This window comes from Takifugu rubripes, chromosome 12, assembly GCF_901000725.2.
Source record: "Takifugu rubripes chromosome 12, fTakRub1.2, whole genome shotgun sequence".
Classification (NCBI taxonomy): Eukaryota; Metazoa; Chordata; class Actinopteri; order Tetraodontiformes; family Tetraodontidae; genus Takifugu; species Takifugu rubripes.
The window spans coordinates 11829225-11853492 of NC_042296.1; the positions used below are offsets into that span (position 1 = coordinate 11829225).

Below are 24268 nucleotides of genomic sequence, written 5' to 3' on the forward strand. Positions count from 1 at the left end.
ATAGATGCTGGAGCAGTCCGTGAGTGAAGAGGACATGTCTGGCGCTGTGCATTTACACATATGATCTGAACCATAGCGTCAGAATGTTTCACTCTTTCAACTGATAAAGTGATAAAATCTGCTGGTCAAAGACTGTTTGGGAAATAACGACACACCTGGGTGCTGCCCCGCAGAGCTGACTGGCAGTACTGGAGCAAATGTGCACACATACACGTTTAAAAGTACAGGAATGCAATTTTCCTGCTGATACCCCTGTCAGCAGTGGAAAAACACAACATGGTCTTCGAAGTGGAATAAAAATAGAAGTTCTGCACCAATGATGTCATAAACCTTTTTTTTTTAATTTTTCTTTTTAGCTTTGACTGCATACATTTAAGGAGAGGGTTGGTGGTAAATGTATGTTGTTTTAAAAATCCTATCTTCAGGAGATAATTACTCAGGGAACAAAAAGAGAAGGGAAAGAAACTGATCATAATAATTAAATATTTTCTCCCGCAGGCTTATTCCAGCTGCGATTGACAAAGAGAGGTAGAAAAAAGAGAGAAAATTGCTTCCTACCATTCCGCCTCTGTGAACCTGCAGAGAGACCTGCAGCAGAAAGCGAGGGGCGCTGCCAGAGCTCGACATCCTCAACAGCTGTTTATTTATCTGCTCTATCCACTCTGACAGAACCAGTCTTGCATCCTAGTTCTCAGCCCGTGATGAGGCAGCAGCGGTTTGAGGAATCTGACACCCAGAACCCAGCGAAGCTGCCTGGGGAGGACATGTTAAACCAGAGAGCGGACAAAGATCAGAAGTGTTTGTCAGCCCATCTAGATCTTCCCTAGTGTGTGAGAGAACCTCCTAGTCAACTTAGCAGAGAGGACAGATCAAAGTCACCTTTAAATTATGATAGAAAACAAAGAGAATGAGCACAGAATAACTCTAATTATTAAACTGGACTGATCCATTGACCTTACAAATTGACAGGCCCAAGTGATGCATCAATAATTCTCATTTTAACTTAAAGTCATCACCCATTCAACAAACTATTGCTTCTCTTTAGGGTTTGACTTGCGTGTATAGTTTCTAGATATTCCTTCGATGCAGGATTCACTTCAAACCCTCCACATGCAGCACATAGTTGGTAAATTGACCAAATGGTGCATAAAATTCAGGAAATGTTTGAGCCTTTTCTTCATATGAGAAGAATCCACTGACAGACACTAAATTAGATCAAACCTGGTTAAATGTCTGCGCCGCTAAGGCTACATTTTCCAGCAGCCTCCAGAACAGAACAGCCTATAATTAGACACTGTGATTATATTGTCGCTGAGCTTATTACCAAGCGAGTCAAGAGCAATGTTAAAATGCAGTTTTAAAGTGTCTTCAAATGTGCTGGGGAAGGGGGTTGATGTAATCAAACCTTTTACTTTTGGAAAATCTCATTAACCCGACTCAGACACTTACCTACGCCGCCAGGTGGTTTTTATATTAGACGACGTGGCTGAGAAGCACACTGTGACTCAGCTTGAATCCAGGGTCCTATTTTATGTATTCCTAATGCTGCCTGAGTCATGTTCAGTGGCTTTCATTTAACTGGGTTACCAGAACTGCTGTCAACTTCCCACAAAGTGGAAATTACAAGATGGACATTCTTTAAACGCATTCTGGGCCGCACGGTGGAGGGCAGACACGAATCTTTGTGTGTGTGAATGGAAAAAGTCAAGGCAGATGGAGCAGCACAATGGCCCCACTTCACTGAATTCACCTTGGCCTAATCCGAGCCTGAAATCCACACAACTCCCATGCGTGGACAGGAAAGACAACTGGTCTTGGAATCGTTTTTCCTCTCACAAAATCGAAACCTCAAAAGCCCAATTTCCGCTGACTGGCAGCTTTGGTTCCCTCTTGGATGGCAGAGCGGTGGAGGCAAACCGGATCAGGAGGGACGGGTCTGGGAAAGGCGCCGCATTCGTCCGCTCACCGGCCAAACCAACCATTCGCCATCCACGATGCTTTCTGCATGATGTTACTGTGCCGACCAGAAATGAGGGTTTGGGAGCCACTGTGAGAGTTTGATGCAACGATATTATCTGTGACCCATCATGTGTCGTCTGGCAGCGGAGCCAGATGGTTCTGCTGCCACTGCAGAGCCGGACACCAGTAAACCCAGTCTCACAGTGAGTCAGAACTGGTGGTTAACCATCATGGAAAAACAGATGTGGAATTCTCGCTGCAGCCCTCAGATATCACGCAGAAATGCACATCTAATGCGCAACGGAGCCCGATTATAGGCTGAATGTTTATTTGACAGAATTAAAACTGCATTTATAAAAATGATGGGCTCTTCTGGTCCGTCGCAGAGCACAAAGAAACACACGTGAGTCAAGATTTGAACAGTATTGGGCTGGAAGATGTTTTTTTAAGCCAATACTAAATCATAAAAACCATAAATGGTGAAATTTGATCCGTTATATCACCCTTTTGAGTCTACTCTGACATTTATACCCGCTACTTTCTTTTTTTTTTAACACACAAATTGACAAAATGTTTATAGACATTGTTTAAAATGAACTATTTCGCAATATGTGGTCAAACATCTTCGGATGCTGGTTACCACATTTTGTTCTACTTATTTCACAGGGTCAAAAGTTTTCTGTGATATTAATTGGAAAATATACAATTTCATGTATGCAACTGCAAAAATAAACCCTTTTTCCCACCTGGAAAAAGGCTGACAGTTTAAAATGAGACTTTAAGGGTGAGTGTGTTAGTAGACTTAAAGCTGTGAGCAGCAAATGTGCATCAATTCAAGATGGTGTCAGCGCTGACACAAAGGACGCGAAGATTTATGCAATTGTTAAAAAACAGCCTGAAATAAATTGGTTTTACTTTGAAAAAAAAAATCTTAAGTCAGCTCAACATGAATTTAGTGTGTGTGTGTGTGTGTGTGGTCTCATCCTGACACATTTCTAGTTCCCACATTTTGGAAAGAGACCCATTTGTCAGAAACGCAGTGTGTCTACTGTAAAATAATATAATTTTCCACCTGAGAAATAAGCCCAGTAGGCTGCCATTACCAACCCCATCAGCACCAGTCGCCATCTGGTCTAAACAAAAGCAGAAAGCGCTGCAGATCAAGACCCGACGCCGAGACACTGCGTGGACGGAACTCTCCCTGATGAGGGAAAACCTAAATTTACTGAATCCAGACCAGAAATCCAGACCTGAACTTCTCGCCCCCCCCCAATTGTAAAAAGCTGATGTGAATACAATCACACCAAAATCATTCCTAGGATTTTAATATCCTGCCATTTAATATTATTGTTAAATATTTCTGAATAGTAGATTAAAGGTTTCATCTATTAAACAGTAAAGAATGTACATGTTTGTAGATGTGCATCATTTATTTACTCTTACAAAAAGAACATAGAACAGATATAGATTTTAAATATAGGACGAATACACACTGAGAAGATGCCAGTTACAGATATCGACAACGGTATCTTATCTTTTATTAATATAGTGTAAAGCCGACTGTTGAAACGCACATTTCCAGTCAGCTCAACACCAGGTTGCGTCTGAACAGCACCACAGGGCTCTGATCTCAGTACCAGTAGGACCGCCGGTGCCTCCTGGGCTCTTTGATGCCCATTTTCTCCATGACTTCTTCCTCTAATAGTTTCAGAGATGGAACGTATGTGATTTCTAGAGCGTCCTCGGGGCTTGTGTCTTTGGGACCATCTGTGAGGGCACAAGTTTAAAAAAAATTAATGGCCAAAATATCTGCAGCAGCCCTCCATTGTGCTGAACTCCAATGTGAAAGTGTGGTGGAAAATTGGCAGATGGATAATATTTTCATTTAAAACCCCAACAAATTCAACAAACTCCAGCCCGTCTCCACCCTCCCTTTCCTTTCCAAACTCATGGAAAAACCAGTGGCCTAACACCTCTCACTCAGTAACCAGTATCAACAGTCCCACACTGGTTTTCACTCCAGACTCACGCCACCACCACCACCATCATCATCATCATCATCCTCCTCCTCCTCCTCCTCGACCTGAACATTCAACACAATCTCACACCCTCATCTCCTAACTCTCAGAACCATGGCTCACTCCCCTAAACTGGTTTAATCCTCTTCTCTCTGGTGATCATCAGTCCAACTTAGATATTCCACATCACATCCTGGTGTTCTGCAAGGTTCAGTGTTTGGTCCCTTACTGTTGGTTGTCCTGCCTTCCTTACTATTGGCAACAAACACATACCACACATTTGACCTGCTATGTGGACGACACCCAGCTCTACACACTGGACGCTCCCCACCTCGACCGCTGTAACTTGCTTCTCTCTGGTTGACCTGACAAATCGGTGCATAAACTACAAGATTCCCACATAATCATCACGCACCGGTCACACCAAACCTGAGCTGCAGCAAATTCCGAGGCTCCCTATGACTGAACCATCTATAAAATCACATTTTTCGAGCATTTCTGGGAGGACGATGGAGCCTAATCAAGCTGCATGTGGGCAAAGTTGCCAGCTCATTGCAGGGCATATGGGAGCATTGGGGGGCTCGGTACCTTGCTCAAGGGTACCTTGGCAGGGCTGTGAAGGCGTCCTGTCACCTCCTCCTGCTACCAGAACACCTACCAAGATTTTTCCACACCAGAGGGTTGAACTGAGACCCGTCTGCTTCTCAGTCAGTCCCCTACAGACTAGCTACTACTGGCCCCTATATAATGATAGTAATACTAATAATCATAACTCAACAAATTATTATTGTTGACGTGTGATCGGCAAAATGTCCCAGTTTGCTTTGTTTTGCTAAGTGATTTTAGCTTAAAGAATGCTGGACATTCGTGTCCCTCAAGACAGGAATGAGTCAGTAAAAAGTCAGTCAAGCATATTGTATCAAGTGCTAATTAGGTTTGATTGCTGGTAAAAGTAACCATTTACGTAAACAAACAACTAAACTAATGAGAGGAGACGAATATAAACACAGAGCTCCAAGACGACACTGTCATTAAATGAAGGTCCTCGAGGTAAATCACTGGGTTTGAAGATTACAGAACATAGAAAACCAAAATATAACCCACCTTTCCACTGCTGAGGCACGACCCCGTCCCGCCGCTCCACGACAGGTTTGGGGATGATCCTTCCCGTCCTGACCGACACTCGCACTCTTTCCCCCTCCTCCGTGTACTTCCACTCCACCTCGGTGGGCTTTCTGCAGGATCGATAGCAGAGGGATTCGGTTGATTTGAGGCTGAATCGTCTAAAGGTCGTTCACGTTCCTGCACACTGACCCACACTCGGATTCTATTCTGCATCCACGCCGATCACGGCCGGACTTTAGTTCACGGTCTCCAAATGTGTGAGCGATGCCACAAAATTTGGGGATTTGAAGTTTTTCCAATCATTCCAATTCTAAAATGAATCTCTTGAGTTTTAGGAGGTCAAAGTTCACCTCATGCCTCATAACCATAGCAACCTCTTGAAGAGTATTCAACTGATGAACAGCCCTCCAATCCAAATCTTGTTATAAAAAGGAGCTTTGCCAATTCTCCCCTTACACAACACCCTCCCCAGCCCTTCCTCTTGACCCACCGCTGTGCTTTACTCTCTGGAAACTGGTTGCCTTGCAGAGGCAAAAGAACTGGCCTGTCAGGCTGTACCATTATGGTAAAAACCATAATCACGGTCATTTGGGTTGGTATTGGCATCACAGAACTTTAACACAATTACTCATTGACTTTGAAAACCAGCGTTTATTGATTTTTTTGTGCTTCTTGGATTTTCCAAGAGAAACGTCAGAAGCAAAAACTACAAATTAGAGCAGACTTTTAACTTTCTTATTTACGAGCAATAAACTTTATTTTTAATCAAATGAACAATTTATAACTGAGCAGTAACTCAGCGGGCAACTATTTAGGTTACACTTTTTGAGGAACAGTTAAATGAGCAGAAGGAATTCAGATATGAACAGGTTTGCTCCTACCTGTCTGAGGGATCAATGAGGCTGATGTCACGCAGCAGGATGGGAGCCTCATTGATGATGTAGTTGCCACGGTAATCATGGGTTTTTCCAATATACCTGTGATGCTGAGACAAACCAGTTGACCAGTCTTAATTCTAAAAAAAATCTTAATTCACTGATAGTGAAATGGATTTTTTTATCATGATCATGGTCAGCGGCTGAATCTGGTCGACAGACTGTCGCCATCTAGTGGAACATACACACAAAATGTTGAGAAAAATGCTCTAAAAACCTCAGTTTCTGAAATTAAAGGGCACATTCCAGGTTAAAGACCACTTTAGCTCAATGTTTAGAAGAATATTAAAGCTGTACTGTGCACTTCAGGAGGTTAGAGATAAATGCATGGACCTTATCACTCCATTTTTTGCCTTAAAGAGAACTATCACTTGCTTACTGCATTTAGTCCCTCTAGGATGACCCAGTTTCTGTGTCTGAAGACTTGGATCACTTTTCCTTGCTTTCCTTTGTCCTTCCCAGCAAGAATCTCAACCTAAGGAACATAAAGATGATGTCTGTGAATGTAAAAACTCGTTAGCTGGACAAATTGACATTTCATTACTTAATTTTATAGTCATTATGTTGTTTTTTTAAAATGACAAGGCTTATATAATATTTTAGGTTTTCTGTTGGAATTTATCCATTAAAAAAATAAGCCTTTATTTACTAGTTATAGTTACTTATTTGTAAGTTAAACAGCCCAAACGCTGGTCCAGACCATGTTGCACAATATGTAGATACGTTTCCAGGAGACAGTGTCCTTCCAAGGGACACTGTCAAGATCTAAATTGTGTGATGTGTTGATGGGAAGGGGACTGATTCCTCACCCTGTCCCCTTTGAGGACCGACCAGTCTTCCGGGGCTATAGGCTCCACAAACACCTTTCTCCTTTTCTTTCCTGGAGGATTCAGCCTCTTGGCAGCCTGCGTCCACGGTCTGTTAGTGCCGTAACGGTAATCTTTGGGCACGACGACCCTGAGAGCCATCGACAGGAGAGTGGTCAGCCTCATTGTCCTGCAGGGACAAAGTCAATCAAGCATTTTCAATTCGCACTCTCGTCCAGTCAGGCTGCTATGCTAACGCTAGCGTGCAGTTACATCGTTATCAATGCTGAGCTCATGCAAAATATTAAAATCCACGATCAGAAGTTGCGGAGAGTAACGCAGATAACTAAGAATCCATCATTTATAAAGGTAGATGAGCGCAGAAAGCTCTTACCTTAAGTTGACTTCAATGTCACATGTGTCCGCAGCACTCGCAGACCTGCAGCGCCACCTGCTGGATGGGAGGAGTCTTTGCTGTGCGCATGCGTACTTGGCCAACAGGGCATCGGCGCTATTTGGACGCTGAACAGAGAATAAAGGATGATTTAAACGGGGTAATTTAACTAGATTTTGCCGATATTGTAGCGTTACCACAGTCACTTCATAGCAGTTAAGCTGCAGGTTTAATTCTAAGCTTGTCCCTTTATCCGCCTTGTGCCGTTTTGGGTTTTTCCTCCAACAGCTCAAAAACAGGCACATTAGTCGTTTGCATGCTCTGCATTATCCATCAGTGGCTTTTGACTTGTGATAGGCGGGCGATTGGGCCAAGACGTATTCACTAAATCACATTTTCATACCTCAGATCACCACAAAGGTTCACCGTCATCTACTGAGCAGAATATTGCTTTCCTAAATTATAAGCACATTAATCTCTTATGTTCTGTGCAGCAAAACTGATCATAAAATGATTTACTGCCAATAAGCAGCCCACTGCAGAGAGAAACTAAGAAGGTTTAGTTACATCAAGACAGAGTCACTGTTTCTTTGTAATCAAGATGTTTATTAAATGAACTGGCATCTACAGAGTAAACTAGGCAACAGTTTAAAATGAATGACGGTTTTGGAAAGTAATAGTGAAAGCTAAACCAAATACTACACTTTAATGCCAAAATACAGCTTGAGAAAAGCAGCAACGGTGACCAGTTGTGATCCATGGTGGGTCTAAACCCTCTCTGACACAGCAACCATCATTAATTCCACTTCTAAATGCTCTCTCAAGGTCATAATTGGATTAAACGGGCTTGTGTTTCCAAATAATACAAGGAAAACTGCAGTGATCCATGTAACATCATGAACAAAGCTAGTATTTCTTTTTTTTGTTTTTTTTGATATACTAGAACCTCAAAAATTGCCCCTAGTGGAAAAACACCATTTTTTGAACACATTTAAGCAAATACTTAAAGAAAATATCACAACTTTGTTACACAGCCAAAAAAAAAGAAAAAAGATCACTACTATAAGAAAGGACTCCAGTTAAGACTGGAAACCAAAAGAGTCCATAAATGTGTTACAACTGTTCATTCTGTGGGTCAGATCTCCAGTATCGAGCTAATTAAGTTGTAACATCTGATGAATTTGTCCAGAAATCAGTGATTTCAGATCACTTGAACCCCCAAAATAATCAGGAATGTATTTTCAATCAACACTTGGGGCTGTTTGCAAAGCGGCTACTTTAAAATCAAATTCTGCTCGACTTAACTGGGGTTTGTGGGGTCGACCTGGAGAAACGTTATCATGATTTGGTCACCAGCAATGAAGCGAACACTACACCATAGCAACAGAACCCGTGTTGCATGAACATGTCATATGGCGACATATACAATGACGAACGGGGCGGGAAAACATTCGGAGCAACTCACGGATCCGATGGCTGAATATGTAATTACAGATGAGGCAAAATGGAAGGAAAAAGCCTTAATTTAGCAACTGAAGAACATGGGTGAAATATCTGGGGGGGTTTTGTACATATCTAAGTCTTAAAACCATCAAATTAATTTTTGGTGGTTAAAATATTTTTCTTTTGGATTTACGATATATTCAGTGTTTATTCCCTCTAAACTGAAAATAAAAAACAAACAACAAAAAAAAAAAACCCAACATTTTGACACCTAGAATTCAGTCTTTGTAATTATGTAATTGCACTTAGAAATAAAAAATATATACACACCATAATTCCGTTTAGAAATGAGCCTTAAAGCGCCCCTTTCAATTGTTTGAAATCAGATTAACAACCTTTTTGTCTCTGGGATATATGATATCCCAAAACTGGCAAATGAGGATTTGTCTCTCCCTCGATACAAACACGTCGGTTTTTAAAATTCTCTTATTAATTAAGCACCTAAATCTGGCTTCCTGCAGGTAATCGTGTTGATGCTTGAATTCCAGAGAAAAGCGTCAAAGGTTCCTTTTCTTCTAAGTGGGTGTTAAGCGCTGTCTGTCGCAGGCTGCAGGGAGAACGAGACGGTTAGGGAGCACATCTGGCACGCAGCACACAACATCTGGCCAAAATCAACCCAGGAATTAAAGCTGCTGCAGAATGTGAGCGTTTGAAGACGGGAGGGGGCCAAAACACCAGAATGCTCCTTTAAGCTTCAGATTTCACCGTCAAGAGCAGAAATTATGGGTAACGTCTGTAAATAAATGTGTTAAAAACACCTGGAGTTGATTTCGAGGACGGAAACTAGAATTTGCATTTACCAAATCTGTAACAATAAAAATAGAATAATAATAATAATGTGTTATAAGTCGTGAGGATGAGTAAAATCAGCACATTATTTTCCATCATTATTATTACGCCCTTTAATTTAACATATACATGGAACTTTTCTTGAACTTTCTTAAATTTACAGTGATCCAGCAGCCAGACGAGGCGCCCTCACCTTTTCTGCTGTTAACTGCCCCCCCTCGGGGGCACTTTCCTGAGCCTCTGCCTTTAACTCGGCTCCAGCCACATCGTTGACTTTGGCCCCTGTGTTCGACTTGTTGCCGTCCACTTTGGAGTCGCCTTCGCCCTCCGAATCCTTCAGCCGCTTGGGAGACACCTGAGGGCGTTTTGGCAGATTCAAAAGGAGCCCTCGCCCCCCCGACGGTTCCCCACCCGCCGCCCGTGAGCCTCACCTCCGTGGGCTCCTCTACTTTTCGTTTATTCCCCCCCTTCTCGCTTTTCTCGTCGATGACCAGGGCGCCTTCGTCCTCGTCGCTGCTGCCCTCGGCGTCGGCTTTTTCCGGGCTGCCTGCTTCGCCCGCTCCTTCTGACGCGTCGTCCTTCTTCGACTGACATCAGAAACAAAACATCCCAGACGGGGTCAGAAAGGCCACAAACCTGGACGTTGGATTTTTAAATTCAGCTTGAATAAATTATTGGCTGTTTTCTTGATTCGTCGATTATAGATCCTCTCAACAGGGGTTGAAAAACTCGTCTGTCATTCATCAAAACGTCATTTTATTTTTTTTAATTCAATTTTTACCACTTTTTTACCAATTTTTACCATTACAATACTGGAGCGAGTCGCTGTGATTAGAATCTCAATTCCAGAGTCATTTTCAGACATGATTAGATTGGATAATTGGTCTTAAATATGATTAATCTTTAAAATTACCCCCAAAAGGGTTTGAGAAACTCACCTCATAGGCTTCGTGTGTGACAGTTGGGTTGTTCTCGATCTCCCAGAGTCCCTCGGCGAAGCCTTTCCTCTTCTTTGCTTTTCCAAACTTTTCCTTATGTTCATCATACGGGAACAAATCGTTGGCCCCCAAGAGTGCCCTGCAGGTTACAGGTGAATCACTTCGGATTACTCTCCGAGATCAACAAACGTAACCTCCGGCCCACATTTTGGCTTCGCTGATCTCGGCCTCTCGGATTAAGACGAGATCAGAAATAACGTTCAGCAATATTAAAGCTCGTTACTTACGTCTCATGAGTTCCGAAGAAGAAGACCTGGTACTTGTTGGAAGGGGATTTCACAGCTCCTTCAGGTAGCTCATCAATCTGCAGATCAGAAACAGCCTCTTAATGATGCTTGCAGTAAAATGCTTCTATTATTGGGGGACTTGAACGTGTTTAATGGAAAACAATAAAAAAAAAATGTAAATGACAGCGACACTGAGACTGGTCTGATTTGATGTCTAAGAATGTTGCTTTTGTCTGTGAACACACCTTTTGGCATTGAGAACTATAACCAGTAGGGAAAGGTGTGGTTCAAAGGAGGATAAAATGTAAGAACAGAGGATGTCTTACAGGCAGGTTTGTTTCAAATGAATATTTCTCAGCTCGCCTTGAAACTACAGTGGAATATTATAGGGCTTTCCTAGACTATGCATCAGCATTAACTATAGAAAACTATGATGTGGAGGTGGATTTAACCTAATTTAAAATGAGAAATAAAGACGTTTGCGACCAAACAGACATTAAATCCAATCAATGGTTTGCATAAATGTCAATATCACTAATGCACCAAAGCATTGGGCCAATTCAGAACGAACCATCATCCAGTGCAACAGTTAATAGGAGGAAACTTTGTTTTTATCCCTGTACCTAACTTATCTGACTTAAATGGCTGCGTGTTATATGCTTAGAGCGCCCAAACTTCATGTTAACGGCAGCATACTAAGCGACATTAAAAGGCTAATTTGTTGCGGACTCCTCGTCGCCCTGCTGCTATTTTTAATTGCTCGGGAACAGGTTTACATAAATCAGCATTAGCCCCGCCAGGGTCTGGCAGTGATATTCACTTAGCGAGGAGCCTGAAGCACCGAGGCGTCTGTTTACGCGATGAATCACCGGGAAGACATGTGCGACCGTCGGCGGTGGGCTAGCTGTGCGGTGCGGTGCGGTGCAGCGGGAGCGTTAGCTGCGCCGCCAGCTAGGCTAACTGCAGCTAGCTAGCGCTAGCCGATGCTAGCTAACGCTAGGCCTCGCAGGTAAACAGCAGGCGGAATGAAATGAATGGTCATGCTGAAAACCAGGCAGTTAACGTCGGGTGCTTACCCTCGCAGGCCAGTGCGGATACCCCTTCATTTTAGCAAACACAAGATCACCAGGCTTGTATTCTCTTTGCCTGTTTGACCTCGGCATGCTTCTTGCAGAAATGGGCAAATGTGTGTGTAATTACGGCACCGTAGTAATTGAATATGCTGCAGTATCCGGATTGGTTCACACCTGGAGCAAACACGCAAAGCGTCGGGTTGTCATCAAGATTAACAAAGCGCGGAAAATTGGAGCGGAGGCACGGCGAGCGTCTTTTTTTTTCGCGGATTCTGTAAAGTGGATGCCCGGTGACAACGACAACGGCTATTAATTATGGAAAAAAAAATAACGTGACCAAACGGCGCGGCTAGTTAGATTTGATGCGATCCCACAGGCCAGTAGCTCGTCCCTCGGGCCGTTGAGGTTTTGAAATTGAAACCCGCTTCCCAGTTTGCAGGCGCGCCCCCACAACCTGCTCAGACCGCACAGTTGCGCCCCTACCGACCGAACCTGCGTACTGCAGGTCCCCCAGGACGATACTTACAAATAAAAATGAAAATGAGAAAATATTTTGTGAGTGTGGCAGCATATTTGTTGCCCCTTGACCTTGGGCAAGCACATGCCAGGATGTAGGATGTATTTGGGTTTCGTTCTTCTGTTCTCTTCCTATTAAAGAGGCAGGATCGGAGCACAAACATGCCGTGCTGTGCCTGAATAAAGTGACAGTTTGGTCTGCATGTGCCGTTTATCCTTCAAATATAACTCCTAATATAAGAATGTCGGTCTCTGTTCAGGTGTAGGCGGATCAGGCTATAAATGATATATGCAAATTCACAACATAACAAGACTGAAATAATAACTCAAGCGCCTCATGTATTTCAGGGTTGTTTTAGAATGATGAAGTGTGATTTCACGGTATGCTTTGAATTTCGTTTATTTTGACTTTATTTGACTGTTTTGTAACTGAATTCTTTCTCTTTCTGACTCCACCAGGCCTCTTACATCCTTGTCTATTTTTTGTAGCGTCCATTTATTCGACATCAACGTATGTTTTTACACCCTGGGGTCTACTGGGGGCGATAGTGATCGAAACTCGTTGTCGTCGCTTTATAATAAACCGAAGAAGAAGAAAAAAAGCTGCGCAGAAAGCTGCGCAGGTCTCGTTTTCTAGTGAAGAATGATGGAGGCCAATGTTTTGATGGTGTCTTTGGACTAAAAAAAAGCAAATATTTAGCCATTGACGTGGCGTATAAGTCGACGCTCTGTTTTTTGAAATATAATAGAGAAGACGAATTCGGGTTGGCATCAAAGAAAGCGTAACGAAATTATCCTACGCCGTTGCTTAACTAGCATTAGCTCGCATCGATTCTTGATAAGGATAAGGTCCTTATAATTCGTCAGAGGTCAGTCTTACTTTTGGTTTTTACACTGTAGCACTTGTGGAATTACGATATTAATTGTGTGGATATATTAGCCTCGGATTAGCCACCATTTTCGGACGTGAACCAATCAAGGGAGCGAGTTTTCCGAACGTAAAGAAGTGATTATCCATGTGCACAACTTACCGCAGTTTAACAGCCTTTGAAAATAGATGCAAACATGTCTCTAGTCGCCTATGGCAGCAGTGATGATAGTGATGCAGAGGAAACCCAGACCTCTGTACGGGAGAAGAGAACAACCACGGGGGGGCTTTTGTCATCGATGCCCGCAGCGAAATTCCCCGGACCGACGGGAGGTATCAGCCGTGGACCAGGCAAGGGTTTAAGAGCTAAAGAAATGGCCTCAAAAGAAGACACCGATCCAGCGCAGTACAAAGGAGGCTTGTTTTCGAGTTTACCAAAGCCGAAGAAGCGAACAGAACCTGTGAAAATTACGGTACCGGAGATAGAGAAACGAGATGTAAGTGTCCAAACCTATGGGTTATATGACGTATGAATAAATAGTTGGTTATGGAGTAATACGCCCCTTGTTTACAGTCGGATTCTGATGATGAAGAACCAACGAAGAAAAGAACACCAACTCAGGTAAGAAGACTTGCAAAGTGACATTAATCCAAATATTGTTTTTACTCTCAATCGCTTTATCTTCAATGGTCAATGATGATAAATTACTCGGGTATTTCAGAAGACTCTGACTCAAACGGCACCTCTTATCAATACCTTTTCCAGCATGCAGGCTCGGGTCTGTCCTCCCTGCTGCCTCAACCGAAAAACCTGACACTGAAGGAGGTTGATAGACCTCTGATTCCTCACACACTCACCAAGCGTCAAGACCCGAAAGGAACCAAACCCGGGACTCCCTCTCAATGCCTTGTTGGCTCTAGTCCATCCCCATCTGCTATTAAAGCAGCTGCAAAGTCTGCAGCCATGCAGTTGGCTAGGCAAATAGCTGACCAGGACAACGAGGAGGAGATGACGCCACAGAACTACTTTTCTCTGGGCGAAAGTTCCCAGCCTCTGATTCCTGCTGTTCCAAGTTTAGACACCGAGCCAAGAGCTCCTGCAGAGGTTCAACCTTTTCTGCCTTCAGATGAGCCCGGCCAGTCAGACGCCCCTCTCGACTTTGGGGGGAACAATGAAGAAGTGGGTGCCTGGGGAGGACAATATCCACAGTATCTACAGCCCTCGGCGGCTCCAGAAGACTTCCAAGCAGTAATTATGACTTTTGGTGACTTTTTGACATATATAAACTCGATGGATTAAGATTAAAACAACACTTGTTATAATGTATTTTAATGTAGTTGGGTAATTGCACAAAATTAATTTTATGATTTACATTTATGAAATTGGCTTTGCATTATAAATCACAAGTAAATACGGAGACATGTTAAAGTAATGGCAACATCATATGTTCAATATTTATCTGCTGTGTACAAAAAAGCTCAATTTGGACAAGAACTGAGGTGACATTTTGTCCTCAGGAATATTATAATGATCCATATTACCAAGATCCTAACAGTGGAGTGGCTGAAGCGGAGGAGCCGGGACAGTCTGCCATGTTTGATGATGAAGGGGTAAGAAGACAGAGCTGTATTTTCCGTGTAAATTCACGTGGCTTTCGAGCCAGGTGTTAAACTGATGAGAATGTTGTTCCTGCACGTCAGTTCATGAGGCTTCAGGGGAAACGAAACCGGGGTAAAGAGGAGGTGAAGTTTCTGGAGATCAAAGGGGACGACCAGCTGAGTGGTACCCAGCAATGGCTGACCAAGAACATGACAGAAGAGAAGCAGAACCGTCAGTCGTACAGCAAGGTGACGTGGAAAATTCCCTCAAAATAAAGAAGCAGAGTGCTACGTTGTATGGATTCACACGAGGTTAAATTGTGGCCTTTCCAAATTCCTGCAGAGAAAAGGACACATGCCCACAGGACAGCAAAGACGCAAGCACCAGATAACATATTTAATCCACCAAGTAAGTGCCATTCAAATCCTGCTGTTCATATTTTCAGCCTTTCGATTAGACCCTAAAATAAATACCCACTTTCTCAGAGGATCGGATTCGAGGGTTGAAGTATCAGTCGTTTTATTCCACCCTCCTCTGTGCAGGCAAAGGAACGTGAATTGGAGTTGAAGAACACCTGGGCAGAAAACAGGCTAACCCGCCGGCAGACCCAGGCTAAATACGGCTTCTAAACGTCACACTCTGGACTCTTGGCAATTGAAGGGCTTATGTTAGAGCCTACTCATACTTATTATGGATTTCCACTCCTGCCTCTTCCTGTTTTTGTTTTGCAATGTAATTTCTCAGTAGTTCTTTTGTTTAGCAGATTGCTAATGTGTTGCTGTACTAAAACTCCAGTGTCGGCGCCATAAACTCATCAGTCACTTTTTCAGATACATCAGTTCCAAACTTAGGAGACAGTAAGGCTATTTTTGGACTTCAGTCGGAGCTTTAGAATGAGTAAAAATTGTGATTTAACTTGAGTGACCTGTTCTTTTTCCACACAAAATGATCTCAATGGTTTACATGATTGTTCTTTTTTAGAGAAAGGGGGAGTATCCGGTCAGCAGCTGTTCTGCGTGGTGATATTGATAACGGGGAAACGTGTGGCAGCAGTAACCAGAATAACTACACTAACATCCAAAGTGTGCAGATGTTTATCCTTGTCAGCAGCAGTAAACAACACTAGTGCGTCAGACAACAGTTGGCATGAGAGCTAAGAAGGCCCAAATCACTCTAGTAATGTATCAGTTATGGCCATTGGTAGCATCACCTCTTGTTTCTGACCTTGGTGACCATCGAAAACCGCACCCCGTTCAAGTGTTGTATCATCAGAAAAGTGCCCCCCCCCCACATTCTGACTGACTTTACTGTACTCACATCCTGTGTTATATCAGTGTGGACCAATATATATGAATATTGTTTCTGGTATAATACCAAGTGGTTAACCTGGTACTGGCACCGCCTTAAGGCAGCTGGTGAGTGTACATGAATAATTGATTTGTACAGCAAAGTCAATGACCTGTTGATTCAGCCGATGAGATGCAGCATTTTTGGTTAAACATCTGGAATGGATTTGCTTCTCTGGCAATCTAAGTTATTTCAAAACGTCACTGTAGAAATGAACTGGAACAAAGCTGTGGCCCTTGAACTGAAGTCAGGCTTTGTTGGTTAGCTCAAGTTTACACACATTGCCAGGACCAACATCCATGTTGCTATGAAAGAAATCCTAGTTTTCCTTTGCAGAGTCTCGCATGTAGTTTGTAGATTTTCCTCTGAAGGCAGCCCTTGAACCCACATCAGTTACTGTACCTACAAGTTAACGTGATATTGATGGTGACGTCTTTTGTTTGAAGATGATCGACGATATTCCCGTGACCCCATTAAGGAGAGAGGTAGAAGCAGTTGGATTGACTATATAACTTTAAACAGCAGTTTAAGGAAAAATCGCAGCCATTAAAATGAGAGAATTGTCCGTTTGTGTGGTTTACTGTAACCGAGCCATTGTATTTGAGATAATGCTGAAAAGGGCAGTCGAGAGATTTGCCTGCAGGAGACAGAAAGCAGGTGTAGTTGGTGAATCCTGACCAGTGATTCTCTTGATCCTTTTAAGTGGACTCTAGATTAAAGGCCATTCAATCACTTTAAGAGTTTTCTCCTCTGTTACACTATTTTAAGATTTTACTTGCAGCAGTATAATGGACAGGACTGAATTAAATGTTTGAATAGAAGATAAAATAGGGCTTTTGTATAAAATGATACAGTATTTCTGCAATAACTCACAGATCTCCAGATTCTCCTCAAACACTTCAGATGGTGGCAGAAATTCACCAGCGGTGCAGAAATGTCAGCAGCTTCCAGACACTTTACAAACCAAGCCAAGCAACAGTGGGAATGTCCCAGTTTCAATTAATGGGAGTTCTTTTATAAAGCTGCAGGTCAATGTCTGGAGTTTACCCAATACACTTTTCTTTATTGTGCAGTTAAGATGAATGAATAAAGATTTTTTGCTGTTTTCTGGCCACACACCTTTAAATTGTGTCTGTTTTGGTCCAGTTAACACTCCTGAACAACAGAAGAGGCAATCACACGAGACTGCTGTCCATCACAGGTGTTTTATCCCACAGCTTAACAAAATTGAATAGATGTGGAGTCCTTTAATCCTTCTTGGAGCTCTCATTTGATGGGGTCGTGACCTCTTCACTCCTCGCTGCTGTTGCTCCTGCTGCAAATCCAGGAACTCCACCGCTTTGATTCTCGGAGTCTTCTGAATCTGTTTCCACAGTTTCTGCTTCTGAAGCATCTGCGCCAGCACGTGGCTGCGTTCTTAACTGTTTCTGGTATTTTGCAGACACATCTTTATATGGTTCCAGTGACACGGGGACACGAACTGTGTCTATTCCATTAACCTGAGGGAGAAATATCACAGCAGTCAACTATTTGCTGAAATAACGCCATCAGGATGATTTTGGCCACTAAACAAGTTTATATTTAGGCTGTGGATGTCTGAATTGTGGAAAACTCACTAATACGACTAAATGTGAGTTAAATTCAGCTATTTTCTCTGCCATCTTCACGTGAATAGAAACAGGAGCAGCATATCTTACCGAAATGTCACACCAGTATTCACCTTCTTCCTTGACTGACTCAAATGGAAAATCCAATGCATGAGGTGGCACAACAACTCCCCTCTAAGGAAAAATGTAATTAAAGTCAGTCTTGCTTTAGTGGACAGATGATGATTGTTTGACAGGACCAGTATTTTGGATTGTATGATGTAATAAAGGAGAAAAAGAAAAGAACCACACCTTTAGAAATTGTCTGCACAGGACCTCTTTATTGACCTCGAAATCATCCGGTGGCTTTTTGATTATCCTCAGTTTGCAGCGCTTAAAATACTCCAGGGTCTGTAGTTAAAAAAAAAACATGAGAAAACCAGCAGGTGACTCAAGCACGTGGTTCCGTTCTGATCAACTCACCAGTTGTCCAGTGCGGGTTTGGACTCTTTCTTCTGGTTTTCCTTCACGTAAAAGCTGTTAAAAAACACAAGATAGGGGTAATCAGAAGATGAAAATTCCTATGCAAGGGTAAAAACAAGAGAAACGACTACTCAAATGTTACACACACACTCACACACAAACAAACGCACACACCCTTAACTCCTCTGCAAATATCTTTTTGTTCTCTGGTGATGGATACACAGCAAGGCCTTGAGGGAGCAGCTTGTTTCTTCCAACAGATTTCTTTACAAAAACCGTGTCTCCTCGTCCGCCAAGCTCTGTCAGTAAAGTAAACACACTTATTTTAATCAAGCAACAAAAGAGATCTCAAAGCAGTTACAGTGGGGAGAATCCCAACATTTCTGGGGTCGGTCTTAACGACTCACTGGGGACAGTCTGGCTCAGGATGAGCTCCATCTTCGGTGTTGGAGAATGTTTGGTGTCTTCAACCAATTTGTATATTCTGTGTCTTCGAGGGTGAAGCCTCGGTGGACTGCCTACTTTAGATAAGGGTACGTTCCACCATCGCTCCACCACCACTGTACTCTGTGGACACAGAGCATATGCGTTTGAACGATATTTTAAATATACGTTAGCACTCCCCAGTAACATACTAGAACAAGAATTCTGACCAATGTTTTACAAGTCACTTTTACAAGACTTAAACAAGCCAATACTCTCCTCAAGATAAATTTATGTACTCAAATAAATCTATCATTTTTATGTTGGCTGTAGACCATTGCAACGGGTAATTGAGATCCCTATTTAAGAAGGGTGGTGGGAAGCCACAGACCACAACTATTCCATAAATCATAAATATTACAGTATTCACGTTTTAGACATTAAGGCATAAAAACAAATATAAATAAACATGAAATAGGCTTGGTAATGACCAAAGCCCTTACAAATAGTGTTGGATGTGGTCGAAAGACAATGAACCACCAGTTAAACAAAGCTATTAGGTTTTTAAAGAGTTTATACGAAAAGATGTCTACCTGTATCGGCAGGCAGATCTTATAATGTGCCGTCTCTACAGATTACGCATCCTGAGGAATTTAAGGGATCTTGAGTTTTAACATAACGGTTAATGTAAGATAAAGACTGACCTGAGGAGAGGACAGAGAGAAACTCCTGACTGCTGCAGGCTGGCTGAGCAGCTCCTGAAGGACACGGCGACTGCAGCTCCACATCGTTGTTCAGATTAACAACATCACAAAACAACTCGTCTAAGTAGACTGCTCACCTAAACGTTTCCTACAAGACCGACTTTAACGCACGAAGCAATTTCTATTAATTACTGGTTAAATACCACCGGAATGTTAGCTACAGCTAACCGCTTTAGCCATGAGGGTGATGTTGGATGACGTCAAAGGACCCTTCCGGTTTTAGTAGTTCTAACAAATGCCTGATTTTAAATATTTTATCCAAGTGAAAAATGTTTAGGATTTCCACTTTTTAGGATTGCCACTTTTTGCAACAGTTAACGACACAGCAGCAGATATGAATGCACAATTAAAACCCCCCAAAATGACATCATATCTTTATTGTGTTATCATCATCATAGCTACAAGAGGAAAAACAAAAGACAAACCAAAACACATCTACTTGCACAGAGAAAGCTAATCTGTGAATAAAATACGTTTTAATTTACATACAAACATCCATGACTTTCCAGTGTGCAACAAGAAAAGAAACAACCTTATGCATGTATCTGAATCAGCACCACAAATTTGCTCCACAAAAGATTAGATTCCTGTCAAACTTCCTTTAAAGATATCTGTTTTATACACTGTAAAAGCATTGCATATTAATGAAATCATACATCACCCGCTGCAGATTCTGATACTGTTGCACCATATGGGATTTGGTCAGAAATGATGTTGTCATCAGACCTACAGCCATGCAACGATTCAAAACAATAGCCAATAATAATTATGAAGCCCATAGTGGCCCACACCGCAGTGGTCATACCAAAGGCAAACTGGTAGGTTGTCTTGTGGCAGTAGAGATTTTCTGGATTGTAGTTTGGAGGATATAAAGAATAAATCCAGACCGAGCCTAGGAAGAAATTTAGCATGTTAATCAAGTTCTAAGGTGATTTTACAGGTTAAATTGTACATAGCTGTTTCCTCCTACTGGTAGAATCTGATGATATTAATAAATATAGTTTCATGTTTTGCAATCAAGATTCATCCAAAAAATTACAGAGAATTGGTATATAAATTACACAAATGTGATAGTGATATATTATCCAACCTGCGATGAGCCAGCAGAAATTGTGGAAGTGCAGGAAGGCCATGCAGCCCGTGGCTACAGCAAAGACCAACGGGTTCTCGAACATGGTTCTTGTGTAGGTCAGCAACAGAGCAAGAAGGATGGTCACTCCCATCACTATCAAGTACATGGGAATGTTGGGCTGTATTGGACACTGGTCCAGATGTTTCGCCCCTAGGCAGGTGAGCCAAATAGGCAAAGAGCAAAACAAAATGTCAATATTGACATTGACTACAGATATAAAGAATAAATAGAGTAAAAGATTACAGTGCTTAAAACACACCTAAAGCAATGCCTGTTAACATAACCATCCAAGTACTGATATTCAGCACAGCTACAAGAAAGAAAAAAGCAGATAGTCAAATAAAAATCTATAGATTTTTTTTTTTTTAAATGATGTAAGTCTCCTCGAAAATAAAAGATAGATTTCTCACCAACTATTGAAATAACTATGACACGATGAGGATTGTCTTCCATCTCAGGATGTGAGTTTACCTCTGCAGTGATAAATAGTGAAAGTCTGGTTACAATTAGAGAGGACATAAACATCTAAAAGAAGAGTGTTTTACCCATTCCAGTTGGCTCTGAAACCTCCATGAATTTGCGATGGGCATTTCTTAACATTTCACATCCTTTTTCTGCAGGATGTTAAGACACATGAGATAAAGCATTTCAGCTGTTCTCTCACCCTGCTTGAATGTGAGGAAACACATGATTGGATAATGTGGAGATACCAATTGTAAGCCACTTCATAATCATAAATAAATAAGATGAATTTCAATTCGCTCTTAATGCATGAAATCGGCAATTGATTGCGGGTATAAATCAGAAGTAAAATAAACTTTTTTGTGAATGTGGCTCAAATTCTGCAAATAATCCTGCAACCCTGAAAGAGCCGCGTGGCGGTTGAATGTGGTTTGTGATGCAAAGATTGATGCACTTATTTCCTACTAGCTTGTCACCTCCTCTCAGCCCAATAAACAGAGCAAACACAACCTGGCGCCACATATCTCCACAACAGCATGGCCACTCTGCGACAAGCAGAGGTTCATACATCTTATTTTGCCAGCGTTGTAAAAAGCAAATAAAAGACACGGCAGCAGTTTCCATAGCAATTTATTTTCACTGGTTTTCAGATTTATGTGATTAAAGGTTTAATCTGCAAACAGTAAAGAAGCTGTACTACATTTCCAAACTTCATTTAAGTTGAGTTGTTCATTGATTACATTAACTCACCGAGGTGATTTCGGTCTTCCTGTTTTTTCATCTTCTTTTCCAGTAAAGAAACTGGATATTTCGATCAATCTTTGTGTGGGTTAAAACCTGGACTTTAACTGGAAGTCAATAATCATTTGAATGATAGGAGCAGCAGGGAAGTCCATACAAATGATTCCCAGACGCTGGTTCAGGTCAGTCTTGGCCTCAAGGTAGTCGTAGAGCATCGGATTGACGCACAGTGCTACGGCCCTGGGGTAAGCAAACACACCAGCTCCGCTGCTGTACGTGAGGAAAATCTGGGCCATGTTTCCTGTCGGTGCAGCCTCCAGGTGGTCATAGACACTCTTCCATTTCTCCTCCACATTTGAAAGTGTGGGCACCTATGGGGAAAGCATGTAGGCTTACACCACAGTGTCAAAATCATGTCTTATACTTCTTTGCAACAAATGGACAGAAATTCCTTGCCGAGTCAGATGGACAGCAGTAGTTCCTCTAGGTCATGTGATGCTGGGCCTCTGTTCTATATTTGGTTCTATTGTGTGTACTTTGCAATGTTTTTTAAGGTATATGTTAGTCGCTATAACACCAAAACACTATCCAGACAGATTCCTGGACCACTGTATCCCTGCGGATTTTAAAGTTAAGGCTTATCGAGGAACACTTTATTGCACAATTTCTTTGAATAAAATGTGTATTTATATAAAATTTTCAATCACATAATTGACTTTCTAATGTGTAATTCTGTTTGTGATGCTTTGATTGTGTGTTTTAGTTTTTGTACCTTCCAGTCGTCGGCGATGTCCAGGGAAGCGTAGCGCATGCCCAAGTCTGGTCCAGAGAAGTCCTGAAGGATGATGAGTTTTCCTCGGGCCTCTCCCATGGTTGGCACCAGCCTGCTGTGCCACAGCAGGTTCCAGTGAGCGTAGCGGTGGATGAAGTCAACCACGGCACCGTAAATGTCTCCTGTCTCACTGAACTCCTCTTTCACGCGCATCAGCACTGTTTCGCTTGGGAAATCCTGGAGGAAGACAGCCACGCCCTCCAGTACTTGGCCAAAGTGCGCCCGCTGATAAGACACCCCGTGGTGAATGGTGAGGTTCCCCTTGACATGACGCACACGGATATCTAGGAAGCGCACGCCAGCTCTGAGCTGGGAGGCCAGACTCCAGGTTTGGCACTCGGCGTACACGCCACCGTACAAGGCCATGGTGTTGTGGGTCCCCGGCATGGTGACATGAGAAAGTGGCCGTTCATCAGGGATGCTCGCCATCCAGGATGGGTTGAGGAACTCAGGGGTAGGTGTATCATCATAGTCCGGCCTCTGAATAGCACCGTGACTCAAACCAATGATTCTAAAACAGATCAGGGCTCATTAGAAGGAAAATATTTATAGCAAATCCATCCAGCCAAGATCTTGTTAAAGGTCAAAGGCTTTTGGCGTCTAGAACTGTTCATAATGGGAATTTCTATTTTAATATTCCTTCTATTTGTTTTAGCTAAAGACAGAAATTATAATCAGGCGGATTTGTGGAATTATTCAAAATCTGTGAAAACCAAAGATTAGATTCCACTGCCAGAAAATGGGTTTAAAGGCTATTTTTTCAACCGTTGGTCAGTCTAAACAAACTAGCCAAAATATGCTTTGCTGATCTCAAAGCGGTACCAAAACGGGTGCGATGTCACTAGGAATACACACATTAGCTCCTTGCACGATGTGGCACAAAAGGAAAGGGAAGAATGTTCAACAGGAAGGGGAGGAGACAATTAGACACAGGTGACATCAGCGAAGTCATGAGGTGAACACACAGAACCACACAAAGAATGGGAAAATAAACAACCTTAACATAAAGGCAAAACATAATCCGGCATAATAAATTAACTGATTTAAAAAAAAAAAGCAGGACTCTGCATAAAGGTCCTTTGACTTCGACCTAAGATAGGGAGGTAGGTCATTCCTCCTGCATCTTGTTGAGTGTAAAGATAGAGATATACAAAATGTATAAATGTATTTCAAAGAGTTTTTAAAAAAGCAGGCTTATATTTTGAATTAATTGTAGTAATTTTGGGCCATCTATAGTAGCAAAATGAAAATAATTTATGACGCGTTCACTCACCCTGATAGTGCAATCAGGTGGATTATCATCTGCGTCTTCTTCATATTTGATGGGTTCCGATGGATGAGCCTTTATTCAACAAGAGAAAGGAAAAATAATTCAGAATCCACCCAGGCTGAGTTTGACCTCTGCTCACACCACCAGAGCATTTCAATGGCGGGCTTAAACCTTTTATCCCCAAAACTGAAGCAGACTGTGAGCCACTACTACGTCAAAGCTGCTGATGTACTGCACTGTGCTCCATACCTAAAACCAGAAGCCGCCGGTCCTCAGTCGTGTCCAAATGACCAGGGACAGAAAGAGGGGCTGGGAGAGAATGAGCCAAGTGGAGGGTCACACATAAAGTGGCCAGTGTGTCGTTATTGTGGGAACTACCACAGGAAAGCAGCTGTGCACATGCGTGCAGAGCAGGGG

General features: G+C 42.4%; 6 protein-coding genes across 10 annotated transcripts; 1 reads left to right on the forward strand and 5 right to left on the reverse strand.

Moving 5' to 3' along the window:
* Positions 1–3370: 3370 nt before the first annotated feature.
* On the reverse strand, positions 3371–7386 carry mrpl24 (mitochondrial ribosomal protein L24). 2 transcript variants are annotated; one of them, XM_003969297.3, is made up of 6 exons: positions 7238–7386; positions 6847–7033; positions 6417–6512; positions 5984–6087; positions 5082–5212; positions 3371–3726 (listed from the first exon to the last, which is right to left on the reverse strand). In XM_003969297.3, the coding sequence occupies exons 2-6, from the start codon at positions 7027–7029 to the stop codon at positions 3590–3592; spliced, it is 651 nt and encodes a 216-aa protein (XP_003969346.2). In that variant the 5' UTR covers positions 7030–7033; positions 7238–7386; the 3' UTR covers positions 3371–3589. The 2 variants fall into 2 exon arrangements, with proteins under 2 accessions (XP_003969346.2, XP_011607754.2); XM_011609452.2 differs by lacking the exon at positions 7238–7386 and adding an exon at positions 7117–7211.
* A 436-nt stretch (positions 7387–7822) lies between these two features.
* Positions 7823–12294, reverse strand: LOC101063292 (heparin binding growth factor). 2 transcript variants are annotated; one of them, XM_029844718.1, is made up of 6 exons: positions 12002–12294; positions 10755–10831; positions 10468–10606; positions 9961–10116; positions 9723–9884; positions 7823–9287 (listed from the first exon to the last, which is right to left on the reverse strand). In XM_029844718.1, the coding sequence occupies exons 1-6, from the start codon at positions 12032–12034 to the stop codon at positions 9267–9269; spliced, it is 588 nt and encodes a 195-aa protein (XP_029700578.1). In that variant the 5' UTR covers positions 12035–12294; the 3' UTR covers positions 7823–9266. The 2 variants fall into 2 exon arrangements, with proteins under 2 accessions (XP_029700578.1, XP_011607753.1); XM_011609451.2 differs by having other exon boundaries at positions 11831–12293.
* Positions 12295–12943: 649 nt separating this feature from the next.
* On the forward strand, positions 12944–16888 carry prcc (proline rich mitotic checkpoint control factor). Of its 2 annotated transcripts, XM_029844717.1 has the most exons (8): positions 12945–13212; positions 13419–13708; positions 13786–13833; positions 13978–14460; positions 14730–14822; positions 14913–15059; positions 15154–15219; positions 15354–16888. In XM_029844717.1, exons 2-8 carry the CDS (start codon positions 13511–13513, stop codon positions 15438–15440), a joined length of 1122 nt encoding a protein of 373 aa, XP_029700577.1. In that variant the 5' UTR covers positions 12945–13212; positions 13419–13510; the 3' UTR covers positions 15441–16888. The 2 variants fall into 2 exon arrangements, with proteins under 2 accessions (XP_003969413.2, XP_029700577.1); XM_003969364.3 differs by having other exon boundaries at positions 12944–13708.
* A 456-nt stretch (positions 16889–17344) lies between these two features.
* On the reverse strand, positions 17345–19639 carry mrpl9 (mitochondrial ribosomal protein L9). The gene is made up of 7 exons (XM_003969363.3): positions 19355–19639; positions 18635–18794; positions 18402–18526; positions 18228–18281; positions 18057–18155; positions 17856–17939; positions 17345–17657 (listed from the first exon to the last, which is right to left on the reverse strand). The coding sequence occupies exons 1-7, from the start codon at positions 19436–19438 to the stop codon at positions 17406–17408; spliced, it is 858 nt and encodes a 285-aa protein (XP_003969412.2). The 5' UTR covers positions 19439–19639; the 3' UTR covers positions 17345–17405.
* Positions 19640–19776: 137 nt separating this feature from the next.
* LOC115251674 (uncharacterized) lies at positions 19777–21325 on the reverse strand. 2 transcript variants are annotated; one of them, XM_029844719.1, is made up of 5 exons: positions 21092–21210; positions 20957–21019; positions 20806–20856; positions 20505–20696; positions 19777–20306 (listed from the first exon to the last, which is right to left on the reverse strand). In XM_029844719.1, the coding sequence occupies exons 1-5, from the start codon at positions 21144–21146 to the stop codon at positions 20065–20067; spliced, it is 603 nt and encodes a 200-aa protein (XP_029700579.1). In that variant the 5' UTR covers positions 21147–21210; the 3' UTR covers positions 19777–20064. The 2 variants fall into 2 exon arrangements, with proteins under 2 accessions (XP_029700579.1, XP_029700580.1); XM_029844720.1 differs by lacking the exon at positions 20806–20856 and having other exon boundaries at positions 21092–21325.
* Positions 21326–21621: 296 nt separating this feature from the next.
* Positions 21622–24229, reverse strand: LOC101062629 (1-phosphatidylinositol phosphodiesterase). The gene is made up of 4 exons (XM_003969362.3): positions 24101–24229; positions 23855–23923; positions 22522–23092; positions 21622–22120 (listed from the first exon to the last, which is right to left on the reverse strand). Exons 2-4 carry the CDS (start codon positions 23896–23898, stop codon positions 21839–21841), a joined length of 897 nt encoding a protein of 298 aa, XP_003969411.2. The 5' UTR covers positions 23899–23923; positions 24101–24229; the 3' UTR covers positions 21622–21838.
* Positions 24230–24268: the final 39 nt, after the last annotated feature.